At 38.7% G+C, this 16,096-nt stretch overlaps 1 protein-coding gene across 1 annotated transcript in view; it reads right to left on the reverse strand.

Moving 5' to 3' along the window:
- Nucleotides 1-718: 718 nt before the first annotated feature.
- COL12A1 (collagen type XII alpha 1 chain) overlaps nt 719-16,096 on the reverse strand; it is a 154,305-nt gene continuing 138,927 nt past the window's right edge. The window contains 7 exon segments of the mRNA XM_089777144.1: nt 719-1,651; nt 1,653-1,771; nt 4,163-4,333; nt 5,414-5,482; nt 6,647-6,835; nt 8,461-8,527; nt 8,631-8,666. Of these exon segments, the coding sequence (XP_089633270.1) occupies nt 1,589-1,651; nt 1,653-1,771; nt 4,163-4,333; nt 5,414-5,482; nt 6,647-6,835; nt 8,461-8,527; nt 8,631-8,666 (714 nt within the window). The 3' untranslated portion in view covers nt 719-1,588.

Genomic DNA, 16,096 nt, shown 5'->3' on the forward strand with positions numbered 1-16,096 from the left:
CTAGTTCGGATTAGAAGCCTAATCCGAACTAGCTACTCCATGCCGCGTGTAGCCGCGCGGCACGGGGGTTCGAACTAGCCGGGATTTAAAAATGGCGGCGCCCGGCTTATGCAAATGAAGCCCGGGAAATTCAAATCCCGGGCTTCATTTGCAAGTGCGGTATGCCTACATTACCCTCCTAGTTCGAATTAGGAGGGTAGTGTAGACATACCCTAACATATGTATAAGGAGCACAATGAGCATATGGCTAAGCATGGAGCAGGAGCTATCACCAGCCACTTTCTCCTTGCATTATTCCTCTGGTCCAATCTCCAGTAGCCTCTCTAGCTGCTCACCTGTCCACTAGTCTCATGGGAGACCAATGAGGTATACGGTATAGTGCAGTAGTTGGAGCTCAGAGCCTCATTTTGGTTTTGTCACCACCTATGCTACAGGTTGAGTGATATTGATAGCTAAATCAAAACCCCATATGAGGGGAAGCCATTGTTCAAATTAAATACAAGCACCCCATCCCATTCCGATCTACCAGTGTCACAGCATCAGGGACTTGTTTTAATACTAGTAAAATTTCAAATTAATTTGTGGGTTTAACAAAGAAAATGCAATGGTCTCTGTGTGTTTGTTACATCTCTCTCTCTCTCTCTCTCTTTTTTTTTTTTTTTTGTAACTTACAAGTTGAAATCCTCACAGTCCCATTCAAGAAAATGATCATACGAAGTAAATTTTCAGTAGTTTTATTGAAAAATGCCTCTTTTGTTTCAGAAATAAATAATATAAGGCAGTGAAATTCACAATTTGCAGTTAAAATATAAAAGCAGCAATTCTATATCCATAGTCTTGCAAACAATTTCCAACTGCTTTTGATAACTAAGAAACATTATATTCTGAAAAAAATCCATACTAAATATACAACACAAACATGCAATTTCATCTCTGCAGGATTGACTGCAATTTGGCATAAATGTTAATGTGTCTACAAAGAAATTTAAAGCACTATGAAAGTATATCCAGTTGATACAATGATTTCAGCTACATTACTTAAGGCTTGTGGTTGTTAAAAGAGATGTATAAGAGCAATATATGCCCTGTAAGGTATAACTAAGGATAGAAGAAATTGACAATGATGTACAAGGAATTGATTTGGTTTTTGCTAGACAATATAGACTTATGATGTAACTTAACTGCAGACAGGCATTAAAAAGGAGGAAAACTGTAGAGCTAAAGCAGACAGCTCTTTGAAAAATTGCAGCAGCTCTGGTTTTTGGTGTTTTGTTTTGTTTTTGGTATTTTTTTGTGTAAAGAAAATGCAGCATTGTGATAACTGAATGCACACAAAGTTCTAAGCAGCCACTTTAAGCAAAAGTATTTTACAAGCATTTCAGAGCAAGAACGCAATCTATAGTTACACATGTTGCTATTTGCACATAAGCATGATACTCGTACAAGATGTGAGTGCATTTCTGATTTGAAAATACCAGATGGGAGCATTGGAGAGTATAAGCTACACCCACTCCATCTGTATCTGCATATGCAAGCATAGCACAAACAAAAACAAACAACCAAAAACATAAAACAAGACAGATTTTTTTTATGGTTTTGTTTTTGCTTTTCTTGGTAATGATCTTTTCCAGCGCATTTGTTCAAGGTAATCCTGGTGAATGCATTTCAACTTCATAGTCCTCATATTCGTCCTCTCTCCTTTCTGACTCCATTGGTACTATGTAGGGCTCACTTTCAGGTTGATAGGGTCCACTTTCAGGTACGTATGACTCTGGTTGAAAATAGTTGTCTGATTGAACATTATAGTTATTGCATGTCTTTGAATCCACAAATATAATGAAAGTTAGTTTGGCTACATAATGTTAGTTGAATCTTAATTTAATATAATAAATATATAAATTAGTAATTCACTGATTTTTTTCAGTTTGTTCATGAAATTTGGGGTGTGGGACAGGAGGGACAATCAAATTATATGAAAATTAGATTTGGTTTTGAAAAACCTTCTAAAATCCAGCTATTTTAACACAAACATTGTGTGTTGTGGAATCTGTCTTAAGCTTTTGTACAAGGGCCCAATAAATTATTAAAAATTAAAATAAAGTAAAATAACATAATAATAGTATTTTACATCTACTTCAATAATCTAAAAATAGTGAATTTGATTTAAAAATTAGTTAATGGAGCAAATGGATTGAAGAACATATTTGACTGACATAGCAATTTTCTCTAGGGAGGTGGGAAAATAAATGTACACATAACTATCACCAGTGGCAATATGCAGTACATGTCATTTTCTGATGCTGTTCCTCGTTACAGACTGAGTTACAGCTGGTGCTGGAGGAACACCAAAGACTACAGCAAAACAGAAGAAAAATAATTATAAATCTTTAGTATTTAGAACTGCAATTACAAAACCCAACAAGATTACATATACAAAAAGGCACATGCCCTGGGTCATACATGTTGATCACAAGCAATAGACAGGTAGACTTCATACAGAGTCAAAGATGTTATTTTGGCACATAGCAAGCAGCAGCAGGCTTTAATGCAAAAGCTTAATGTAACGATGTTAACTGATTTTAGTGGACACAATCCCTTACAAATCATTTACAAGCCACAATTAGTTTACTATTTACACAAATCATTTCTTGTTTATCAGGTTAAATCTGTCTCTTACTATGGTGTTACATCTGCTGGTTAGTAATTTTACAAGCCTCCTGCAGCTTCTGATGATTTTGGAAGGTTAAAAATAGTTGGTTTTCTACTTTATTACTGAAATGCAACAGGTTTGATGATGAGTTGACATCACTGTCCTTATGTCATTCACAAATGTTGTTAGTATAAAGAAACTCCCCATTACATGAGGCCTACACGGTTCGATTTTAACCGTATCCGTGGTGAAATATCCATACAGACTCATTTCCTACTAAGCACGTGCGCAAACATCTCAGAAACAGGTTTTTCATGTATTCAAACTGTAAGCAGCACTGGAGACTTAGAAAATGTGTTAGCCGGAACCTGAAACAGGTCAAAGATGATGTTAGTTTTTAAATAGTCAGACTGCTGTGCAAAAAATATACTGTCATCCAACTAAAATACACAATGGTTAAGTCATACACGTATATCTATATATGTATACATAGATGTTCACCAGGAAGGATAGCACTGCTGCACAATGGGTACAATTTTAGCTATTTTTAATTTAGACAGGAATCTTGGATTAGGTCTGTGCAAGCACCTTGCTTTTTACACCCAATAGTACCAAGTGTATACACATATATATATATATATATACTCATGTATACATGCACAGTATGCTAGTGGCAAACCATATCCAACATCAGTATCACATACACTCATTGTAAAACGCTACAGTGCACACAAATGAATTGGTTAACAATACTATGGGCGTGGACTTTCTTTGTGAAAATTGTCCTGCAGGAGCCTAGGTATACAATATATTTGTGTGTTCATTCGTCAGAAATTGATGAGCACTGTCATCCATGATTTGACTCCCTGTGACAGCCCAGTGTTTGGAGGCTAACATGACTCAGGGCTGATCAGAAACTCATGGGATTGAACGCAGGGGAAATTGTAGGCAAGTGGAGTTTTTCAATTGTTTGCACTGTAACAGAGAATGGTTTTTGTTTGTGGAAAATTTTGATATCAGGTATTAATTTTGTATAAATAATCCTGATGTTGATCAAAAACAAACATGAACTGCCAACCAGAGCGTTCTTTTTACTTTTCAAGAGAAACATGGAGTATTCAACCTTGTTCTGAAGAAGAATGGAGGGAGGGAGAGGAGAAGAAGAAGAAAATGGTCATTTAAATCCTAAGAGCAAAATAATAATCTACTATCCTTCTATGTATTAAAAACCAGTTATATGTATAATTTAAGCACTTCCTTTCTACAGCTAAACACATTTCAAATCAATGTGAGACAAGTTAGAATAACATTCTGAACAGCTGCTCTTAGACCTGTCTGTGTTAGAAGGACTGAACCATTCTACGATGTAATATTACAACTAAGCCATTTCAGTACCATCTGCTTCTGAAATGATTCAGTAAGTCCATGCTAGCAGGCCTGTCTTGCATAAAACAGCTCAGCATCTGTGAAGGCTAATTAAAATTACTACTGTTTAAGTTGTCAGTAACCTACCTGGGAATCCTTGACCATTGTAAGCGATGCTAGCACACTGGGATGAATCACAATATCCAGGTGGGCCAGGTGGACCTCGAATACCCCCATTTCCAGGACGACCTGGTGGCCCAGGTGGCCCTCGTGAACCTGTAGAACCTGGTGGGCCAGTTCGAGATTCTCCTGGTGGACCTAATTTTAGAATTTAAAGGAGGATAATTGGTAAGGCATCAACCTGTCATAAAACACTGGCATCTAGACTATGAACAAGTCTTTGGTAAGAAAACTTTGACATTTGGCTTCCATAGGTGGTCAATGAAACAATCAAAGAGAACCCAAATGTGACTCATCATTAGTTGCTTTCCTGCATGTGGCTAATTTAAGGTCTTTATTCACATAAACTGATTTGGCAAGGTTTGACCCACACTAAAGCATCAATGAATTCTCTGGTTTATTTCCACTCTGTGTAAGATATGAAGATCTCAGGGGAAACTACTACATTAGACAAGCACATTGGATTTCAATTAAAACATAGTAGTGGATTAAAAGTCTGCTACCCTGCAACCCTAGAATAGATGAGGTAATGTTTTCTTTGGACCAGGCTGTATTATGGTTAACAGAAATGTAGAGTTTCAACCAACTGGGGTTAGAATTTGTTGCAAGCGTCTTATGGATCTTATAATGAAAAAATCATGTTTAAACAAGGAAATTAAAGGCAGAAACAATAAAAGAAGCCTGACCATTTCTGCCAAGACATCAGTAAATGATCAGTGAAAAAAATCAAATGAAACAAAGAAAGGCTCATATTTTGTACTAGTAACTCTATGCTTCACACTTAAACGACATCAGGATAACCACAAACATGACCCAAATATGGCATTAGACATTCCAAATGGATCAGGTGATATTTTGTTCTATCAAATAGTAAAAAAAAGTGATAACATGTCCATTTTGGAAGGTGGAAATCAGCCTCTCGTTACTGAGTTCAATTGATATTTTCAACAAAAATATTTTCCCTTACAAAAGGCCAAAAGAATAAATTATATGATAAAGCCAACATTCTACTAGCCATGTCTACACCAATATTTCTACTTCCAGTGTTTGGCACTTTCAGAATGTTTTGTTTTGTTTCCAATACATGTCAAAATGTACAGTGCACTGGGTAACATATGCTTATTTCCTATAATGAGCAATTAAGCAATATGACTTTCTAGGAAGCCTTTTATATCTACTGTTCTGTAAGCTGCTGTAAATTAAAAACAGAAAAATTACCAGGTGGTCCAGGCAAACCTCGTGGTCCTTGTGATCCAATACCTCTTTCACCTTTCTCTCCTGGCAGTCCTAAAGAACCCAAAGGAAATAAACCCCATAAAAACAAACAACAACAATAAAACATGTCAGAAGACACTATTTTTTCATGCTCTATCATTGATTACACTCCAAATAGTGTGTTGTTTTATATTTCTGGTCTAGGCAGTCTTAATTTGGATAAGGAAAATATTTTAAGGAAACAAACATCTCAATCTGAAAGATAAGATTTTTAAATGTAGTGTACCAAGGTAACCTAGAGTGAAGACACTGTGTTAAAATATAGGGACATATTTGAGGCACTGGGATCTGACAGAAGTTCATTCCACATATCTACCGACATGAGTTAAGGCATACACACTTGGAACATTTCTTTTACAAATACACTTTATGCATTCTTAGAAATCTAATGAAATAGCTTAAGTGAATAGCTGGATTCAGAAATTTATTATTTGCTTTTAAATGGTAAATACTTATAGTAAAATCTATGTTTTAAAAATCTAGGTTAGACAACACAACACTACATCCGTATTCTGAAGTGTAACAGCCAGAACAAATGAGGGCCAGATTCATTGGTTACCGCCAGGCCCGCCTATGCTACAACCCAGAATTAACCAGCCATTACTCAGACTTAACCAGCAACTTAAGCTGATTTTATGCCTCCTTTGCCTCAGCAGAACTGTTCAAAGCACCTGAAGTGCACTGGCACATCTGGTCATGTACTTCCCATATACTTACAACTCTGCTTCCTGAGATACACAACTACAGTATCACTAAGCTACAGTTCACCCCACATTGTTGTTAACTAATCTGATTTTCCCCTTTCTCAGATGCCTATTTAGAAAAGTAGCCTGTCAAGATGCCAGAAACAGCTTTGAGAAAAGAATGTTCCTTGTTCTAAGATATCTTGATAACATTGATATATTTTCTTGAGATAGAGCTTAGACTCTGCAGTGGCAGGTGTTCCATAAATACCACCCAGAGAAAGAAACATTGTAGATTCAAATCTCTGTAATTTTAGATCTTGTCTTCAGACACTGAATATTCCACTGTACCAATATCAAAACAGCAATTCTGCTGGCTATGGAGAACTATGTGCTTCATGGTCTTTCTGCATGGTGCAGCTGCATTGAATTCCTCTGCTAAGAGCTTTTGAAATATGGTCATACATATGCTCTTTGGGCAGGCACTACTCACCTCTTTCCCCAGCTGGTCCCTGCATACCAGGAGTCCCTGGGAATCCAGGTCTTCCTCCAGGTCCAGGTTCTCCTCTTGCCCCAGCGCTCCCTGGTGGCCCTGGTGGTCCTGCAGGTCCTGGTTGATTGCGATTTGCATAGTAATCATTCGGGATTTGATTCAGCATGTGATTGAACCGGTTCATTTGGCCTTTAAAGAGAAAGAAAGGGTTTTTAATTGCTTTTCATTAACATCCTTCTCACACACATGTACGTACACACCACTCACTGTCCAAACGGTGGAGAATTGGAACACATGCACAGATTAAGATGAATGCAAGATACAACTGTATAGAATACATGGGGGGGGGAAGGGAAATCCTGGCAGCAGACTTGTAAATAAAACTTTACAGCCTCTGAAAGTGTCAAGTGAAAAAGGAGTTTTGGATTACAACAGCCTATTTGGTGGAGCTCTGACAAAGGACTCTTTCCTAGGCTGTAAGGCAGCAAAGGTTAATTCCAAAAGATTGAAATGCAGTTCAAGCAGTAGCACAGAGTGGTAGGGGGCTCCTCGGGACTAGGGCCAGAGTGCAATGGCTGCCGGCCCCACCCCCAGGGACTATAGAATAGTTGAATAACTGATAAGAATTCCTGAGGTTAATCGACTATTCAATTAACAGATATTTAACCTCCCTACTGGGATCTAAGCAGCACATGCTTACTATCTCTCCATAAATAACAAGGTACAAATTTTGCTTTGTTGTCTTTGGGGGCCCTTCCTGACCGCTCTGTGGAAGGGAGAGAGATGATCTGAAGAAGCTGTGCAGGGGGATGAACTTCCTGTGGAGTGCAAAGCTGCACTATAGGGATGCCCCCTGTAGGAGCTTAGAGGATTCCCCACTGCCTGAATCCTCCAGTGGTCCCCCCTGGCTGGAGGTAGGTGTACTTTAGGACTAGAGTACTGTGTCAATGTTGAGGCTGAAGTAAATTTAAAAGAAATTAAAATATTGTTTCGGGGACCTGAATTTTGGGGCTTACCTAGTGCAATTACTCCTTCTCTTGCATAACAGAATTTGTCCTGTGTGCATCACATGCCCCGGAAGCATGTGCCAATACACTTTGATCCTAATATCTGTAATCAGTGTTCCCTGTAAGATGAGCACTTGGGTGGCCACCCAGGAGAGAGACTCCAATGCCACTCAGCTGATTAGCACAGCACCCACTCAATATGTGTTTCTACTACTGGTGCACATCTGCACATGACTCGGTGCCCATAGCAAAATGTATTCCTTACATGGATGGGAAAAATTAAGAGGAAACACTGCGTGTAATGCTCCTTCCATTCTAGCCTTCCATCTCGCAGAGGTGAGACCTGGTTTATACCAAAATGTTTTGTGGTTTTATGACATGGACAGTACTAAAACAAGGACTTCGCTGACTACACAAAATCATTCCCTTTGTGGCATGTGCAAATTTGAATATGGATCTCTGGGGAAGAACAGATTAGTTCATTAACAAGTTAGCCCTTCAAATTCAGGAGCCAGTTTGGTCTTGCACTTTCCTTCCATCAGGTAAATGGCACAGAAGATAGCAATAAATACACTGGCTCCTGTTATGCTTCACAGTCAGAATCCTTTCATCTCAAATATACATCACTTTTGATTTTTCATAAGGGCTCATCTAGATTACACTAAAGTGTCGACAGAGGAGATGCAAATTCCACCGGAATGGGCATATCCTTTTTCAACACTTTAGCGTAGTCTAGATGAGCCCTAAATGAGCTACTAAATTAGCCACGGAGAAAACAGAATGAGGAAAAAGCACAGCATTGTTTACCATTTATCAGTTGTTCACAGACTTGTCTTGCAACTGCTCGCATCATGTTCTGAGAAGCAATATCTCCCTTAATAATTAAAACAAGTATATTAGTACATAGTGCTTTTAAAAAGCTAGTATTTATTATATTACAATAAGTAATAAATAAAATAATTTAAAGTAATACTTACTCTGTCACCTTTTTCTCCTTTAATTCCAGGTGGACCCTAAAACAAGTTAATTTCAATTATTATTTAATGCATCTGCATGTACTGCAGCTTATTGTATAGGAACAAAGAAACATAAAGAGATTAACGAAAATGGAAGAAAGAAAGGAGAAAAACCAAACAGTTCCCTAGGGAGTATGCTCTGTTAGTGCTGTCTGGTGTATATATATTTCACTGACAGGTGCTTTAGATGGATTCAATAAAGCAACTGTTCTATAAACCCATCCAGCTGTATCCTTACATGCACCTGCAATCATGCTGCGCCTGCAATTTTTCAGCAGCAAATCAGATAGATCAGACATTTCGATGGATATATTTGTATCTACAGTTATTTGCAGATGCAAAATTGCACCCAAAAAAAGAGGCTGCTGTTTTATTTTAAAAAGGATACCTGTTGAAAGCTTTCTTGTAAATTATGTCTCTATTTAAATAATACATTATTTACTCACAAATTGTATCATATCTTCCACACACTATATTTACTGTGTAATACATGAGTATTAGCTCTCCTTAAATCAGAAAAAAATGATCTATTCTGATTCCAATCACTGACTCTCATACTTTTCTCAAAATTAAAAGCCTTCATTTTCTACGCTTTTTAGATGCTTTCTTAAATATAAAAGAGTAACATTTTTTTCTTCAAATGTGAGAGCACGTCTATACAGCAGGGAAAATTTGAATTAAACTACACAACTTCAGCTACGTCAATTGCATAGCTGAAGTCAAAATAGCTTAATTCAGTTTTTGACGCTGTCTACCCAGCAGGAAGTCGAAGGGGAACACTCTTCCTCTGACTTCTCTTACTCCTCATAAAATAAAGCTTACAGGAATCAGAGTAAGAAGTCCTCCACTTCAACATTATTTCAAAATCATGACTTGCTGTGTAGATACGTGTTTTGTTATTTCAAAATGTCAGTTATTCCAAAATAACGCTGCTGTGTAGACATATCCTTACTGAGGGTACGTCCAGACTACATGCCTCCGTCGACGGAGGCATGTAGATTAGCCAGATAGGCAGAGGGAAATGAAGCCGCGATTAAAATAATCGCGGCTTCATTTAAATTTAAATGGCTGCCCCGCTCTGCCGATCAGCTGTTTGTCGGCAGATCGGGGCAGTCTGGACGTTCCCCTGTCGCCAGAAAACCCTTTTGTCGACCGCCCCGTTATGCCTCATCCCACGAGGCATAACGGGGCGGTCGACAAAAGGGTTTTCTGGCGACAGGGGAACGTCCAGACTGCCCCGATCTGCCGACAAACAGCTGATCGGCAGAGCGGGGCAGCCATTTAAATTTAAATGAAGCCGCGATTATTTTAATCGCGGCTTCATTTCCCTCTGCCTATCTGGCTAATCTACATGCCTCCGTCGACGGAGGCATGTAGTCTGGACGTACCCTGACGTAAAGCAACATCTTACTTCATTTTCCAATTTCTCTCTATCCAAAACAAACTGCTATTACCTCACTTTTATTATAAATAGCTTATAGCAGAAATACAACCTCATGAAACTCAGTTGTAGAAAATGTTAGATATGCTAAAGAAAAAGGTCACATTCATGGTTAACTTCACTACTGTTTTTATCTTATGTCTCATTCTGGGTCTTTGTCTTGTATGGGGCCTGATTTAACAGTCCTTTCACAGAAAAGTCTGGTTTACTTCTGTGGGAGATGTGTCTGGGAAAAAGCTTCAGGATTAAGTTATTTTGACTATATTTAGACCCTGGAAGTGTTATTCTTGAAAAGGTTGCTACTCTTTCTGCACAATGCTGGAACTGGATTCTCTTTGAACTTATGTCAGGTTCCAGAAGAGAATGGGCAAAGCAGCCATTTGGGCATATGATTGAACAGGCCCAGTCAGATTCTGTAAAGGGCCCGAGGGAGAAAGTCGGACTAAGCCCAGAGAAACCAAGGGATCATGACACCGAAGACATGCTGTAAGGCTATGTTCCAAACAGGGCACCTCTGAAGACAGGGCCATATGTCTCATTCAGTCTTGTGGCACATATTATGCTACTGTTCATATGTAAATAGTAATTTCAATCTGAAATAATGCCCTGCCTCCTTCATTAACAAACTAAATTGAGACCAAAAACTGCACATCCAGGAAGGGTAGCTATCTCCTCCAAACCCAGAAGTCAGAGAGTGTTATAGACAGGAGTTATAGAAGATTGGGGAAAGATGGCTTTTAGTACCTACTATGTTTTCAATTACATCTCCCTTACTAGCTGCTGAATGCTTCTAAACTTACAATATACTACAATTACCTGTGGCAGTGTGAGCTTGAGCTGTCACCATAATTATTTTGATTTGTCAAGAGCTATAATTCTTTCTCTGTCAGCATTTTCTCATTTGTATTTGCATTTCATGGTGGTTTGGTTTTGGTGCTGGCATTGTTTTTTCAAGAAGCCAACAGGAATGACTGATTATCCACTTGTAAAAACAAATGTTTGAATTTCCACAATCACATAAAATACACTCTAGGAACATTTTCAAAGAATACAATTTAGAAGATATACACACATACATTTGAAAATTAAATTTTGTGTGTGCATCTGCCATGTAATGTTTTGAGACTTTAGCCTTTTGTTTGCATTCCACTGTTAGCAAAAAGAAGGGCCAAGGAAGCACATGACACAATTTCCTGGGAAAATGCAATTATGATGCTTGTATGTTAGATTTTGCAGATTTTCACACTAGATAACAATGACCTCATAAGGATGTTTATAACTGGTTTTAGTTCATCTCACATAATTAGGGCCATAAGCACATGCTCGTTTCAAATAGGCCAAAAATCAGACACGTGATCATTTTAACCATTAGTTTGCTCTCTGAGAAATCTAAATATCTGTTGCCTTTCAAAGCTTTTTTAAATTTTTTTAAATGTATCCCTAGATATCAAAAAGAAAAAGCTTGCTTGACCCATGTTTTAGCTTGAGCAATGCACTTTAATCCAAACTGTAAAAAACTGCCCAATAGATTTTTGAGATTTTCAAAACCACTTTGCTGTCCCATATGAAGAGAGGTTAAAGCAACTGGGACTTTTCAGTTTAGAAAAGAGGAGACTGAGGGGGGATATGATAGAGGTATATAAAATCATGAGTGGAGTGGAGAGGGCGGATAAAGAAAAGTTATTTATTAGTTCCCATAATAGAAGAACTAGAGGACACCAAATTAAATTAATGGGTAGCAGGTTTAAAACTAATAAAAGAAAGTTCTTCTTCACACAGTGTGTAGTCAATCTGTGGAACTCCTTGCCAGAGGAAGCTGTGAAGGCTAGGACTATAACAGAGTTTAAAGAGAAGCTAGATAATTTCATGAAGGTTAGGTCCATAAAAGGCCAGGGGATAGAAATGGTGTCCCTGGCCTCTGTTTGTCAGAGGCTGGAGAAGGATGGCAGGAGACAAATCGCTTGATCATTGTCTTCAGTCCACCCTCTCTGGGGCACCTGGTGCTGGCCACTGTCTGCAGACAGGCTACTGGGCTAGATGGACCTTTGGTCTGACCCAGTACGGCCGTTCTTATGTCACAGAAGCCAAAGGCCATATCACCGGTGGAAACAGAATCCTGGCCAACACTCAGTGTTTTCGAAATTCTCACTTCTGTTTGTCTCATGAGCAGACTGCAAATTTTGCCCAAACATGCATGCATCTGACAAAGTGGGTCTTTGCCCACAAAAGCTTATGCTCCAATAAATCTGTTAGTCTATAAGGTGCCACAGGACTCTTCGTTGCTTTTGCAGATTCAGACTAACACAGCTACCCCTTTGATACTTGACACTGTAACAAATCATTCCACTGAAGAGAACTGGCTACAATTTGAATGCAATAGCAGTGTTTCATAAACTTCTTTTGCGATCATAAGGCTTCAAATTAAGGAGCTTGAATGGACATGATTCATAGCTGTTGGAGCATGTCATGCCTATAATTTGCAAACTAATAATTCCTTAATAATATGCACACAACGCATATAATCAAAGATTCAGAGATTAAAATTTACCTAAGAAAACACTGAGGCATCATTGCTTACCTGTCAAACGTTAACATAATACAGTAATTACTCATTTAACACATGCCCACTTAACACATTTTCTCAGTAGCATGATTTTTTTTTAGGAAACATTTTTCAAATAACATGAAAATAATCAAGTGGCGGACTACTTCGCGCGGCTGTATAAGTTGGTGAAAACAGTGGTAATACGCATGAGCAGATGAATACTCATGGTCACAGCGCTCCTCCGCTCGCTCACGTGTTTATCTTTGTGTTTTAACAAACCGCGGCGACTTGCATTGCTAGTTATCTTGTGTTGCTAGACATCTAATGTTGACGTTGATGACCTAGCACCAACAAAAAATTGACTTTGCCACCACCACCTGAAATGCAATCCCCACCTTTTCCATTATTTTTAACCCCTCATGGCATGTTGTCGGTTAGCACGAACATTTTCAGAAACGCATCTATCGTGTTAAATGAGGAATTACTGTAGCTATGAAGCAGGAAGAGTTTGACTCCTGGTAATGCAGAGAATGTGAAAAACCTGCTAGGGTACATCTCCACTGTAACACTATTTCCAAATAACTAGCGCTATTCCGAAATAACTTAGTCCGTGTCTACACAGCAGGCAGTTATTTCAAAACAGTGTAAAAGTACTGTCAAGCTGGAGGACTTCTTACTGTGATTCCTGTAACCATCATTGTACGAGGAATAAGGAATGCTGGAGGAAGAGTGTTCTCTTTCAAAATTAGTACGGTGTAGATGCTCCCTATTTCGAAATAAGATTGACGTAGCTCAATTTGCACAGCTTATTTTCAGTTAAGCCCTGCAGTGTAGACGTACTCTTAGATACAAAACCATCTCTCCCATCTCTCTCATGAATCTGTCGCATTTCTCTCATGAATAATCAATAGCACTATTATGGCATTTTCTACTCCAATAAGTAGTTAGGGAAATCGAGAGCAATATACAAAGCAACTTCATCTTAGAGTGGGAATGACTGTAGCCCAGTGCCTAAAGTATCCACCAGAGTGTAGTCCAGTCCAGTCTCTTGTGCCAGTTACTTTTTCATTACTTAGCTACAGTGGAACAGCATCAGCAGGAGAGACTGTGAGAGCCCTCACATAAAAGTGTCCCACAGCTCACTAGATGGAGCACTCAACTAAGAGGTGGAAGATCCCTGTTCAAATCCTCTCTGCCATTGTGGGGAGAGGGAGAATTAAATCAGTGTCTCCCAGATCAGTAGACTAGTGGGTTAGAAGTGATTGGGTTGGCTTCTCCTCCTCTCATGACTATTCTGTGCGGAGCAAAGCAGAGGCCTAACTCATTCCCACAAGAAGCTGCTAAGATGCCCAAGTTGCCTCACTTCAGGGTCTCATTCATGAACTGTAAGAATACATAGGTCCCTCCCTCCACTTGGACTTAGATGCCTTTCTCTGAGAGGCACAGGTCATAGCACACACCCTTCTGGCTAGTTTAGGAGGCTCTCACCTAGCATGGTTGCTTTTGTGGATCACAATTTAAGGAGCCTATGTCTCCATTCATGCTATGGGGACCTGAGGCACCTAATTTGGCTTTGTGGATCACAGTGTTGTCCCTGTGACTTTCTAGGTGCCTACAAATTAGGCACTATGACATTCAGTGTTGCCACACCTAACTCCCTTTATGAATCACACATGGAATGCATTACAAATCTTTTTATTCAATGAATTTAGAGTCTTTTCCTGCTTGTGAATTGTCAGCATGTTGGTATTTTATGGAAATGAGTATATTGATTGTTGAATATATGTTGGAAAATATTTCTTGGTCTGTAACTTTCTTAATAGATTGAGAAGTGCATATATTCAAAGTTTAAGCTGCTTTGATGGGAAAGAAAGTCTCATTGTATGTCTCGTTTCCCTGACTAAATGGATGCAAATATGAATTAAAAAGTTATTTTGGTCTATCATCCTATCCCACTTTCTGACTGTACTCTTTAATATTTTCTTAAAATTAACTGTTCCATAGAACTCATTTATTGGCATGTTTGCACAGCATGAACACAAAAAAGAGGGCAACCAATTGAAGCAAACTTCAAATGCTGACATGCTACATGCTATTTGTGGCAATATTTTTGCAGTCTACTGGCAAACAAACAAAAATTCTCAAAGCTGACCTCCGACAAAAGCCATGTTAGGTGGTTAAAAAGCCTTTTTAAAGGGCATATTACATAAATGGTTTATAAGCAACAACCTTTCCATTGACTTTACTGGGGAGTGTTGCTCTAATACAAAAGGCATGATATTCCTCAAGAATACAGTAAGATTTCTATAGCTGAGAAACATCAAAAACATTCACCTCTCCAATGCAAATCAATCCTTTCTCTCCTTCCCATTAATTAGTAACTGTGCTAGTCAACTTTCAAAACTTCACTGAAGCTTAATGGGCTTGACAACTGCAACCTCACAAAAGAAATACTCTGATTTTGCTTTGTAAATGTTGCAAAGGGTTGTCCTTAATACAGCTGAATACTGATCACAGTCATGCTTAGACACTAAGCTAATTTTTGCATTGGGATGTTAGAGAATCCTACCAGTTCAACAACACAATTGCCTCTTCAGTTATGAGTGAAGCATTGTCTATTTGTGTCCTCTTCCTACTTAGCAACATTCTGTTTAGAGTTCACTTTATTTTCTTTTAACACACAAAAATGTGCACTTCAGCCAACTGTTTGCCAGAATGTTGAGAGAAAGCGGCTGCTGCCACCAGTCTAGTTTGTTGACATCCTGTGATGAGGAGCCGCTTGGGGTGAGTGGGAGGAAATGTTAGCTGTTGTTTTATCTGGGATTCTTCTGAGCCGTGGGGTGAAGGCTGGAATTGTGGCAAGATTCTGCAGCTGAGAAAGGATAAGCCAAGAAATTGGAGCTATCTTTACTGTAAATAACAATGGGACCCAAATGCTCTCCCGAGAAGATCTTCTCCTATTCTTGCGCGTCTCCTCAGGACCATTCTCTCCTTCATGAGGTCCCATCTGGGATCTCTGCCCAGAAGGGGAAAGTAAGTAGTCAGAGCTCCATCACACATACTGTGCAATCCTCCTTTAAAGAGGGTCCCAGAGTTAGCACAGCATGCTAAGTTGCTAGAAGCATCTCTCCATTGGATTTCTTAATTGTTAACAGTTAACAGATGACATAGTGCTATTATTCTTTTCTTCTGATTCAACCCTATTGTCTGTTACTGATATAAAATCCCATTTTTCTTTTCCTTTGGGAGTAGCACATTATCAAGGTGGAACTTTGAAGAGCTATAAAAACTCAATGCTTCAGAGAACAGCTTGATTTAGTACTAATGTTAATCTGCTAAGGAACTTCTGTTATCCACTCAAATTTGTAATGTTTGCAAGAGCTGCAATAATTCATTTATTAGCTAAAACTGAGGTTACTATATTATAATCCTGATGTCTAC

The sequence above is a fragment of the Pelodiscus sinensis genome, chromosome 3, assembly GCF_052426305.1.
Source record: "Pelodiscus sinensis isolate ZL-2025 chromosome 3, ASM5242630v1, whole genome shotgun sequence".
Lineage (NCBI taxonomy): Eukaryota > Metazoa > Chordata > Testudines > Trionychidae > Pelodiscus > Pelodiscus sinensis.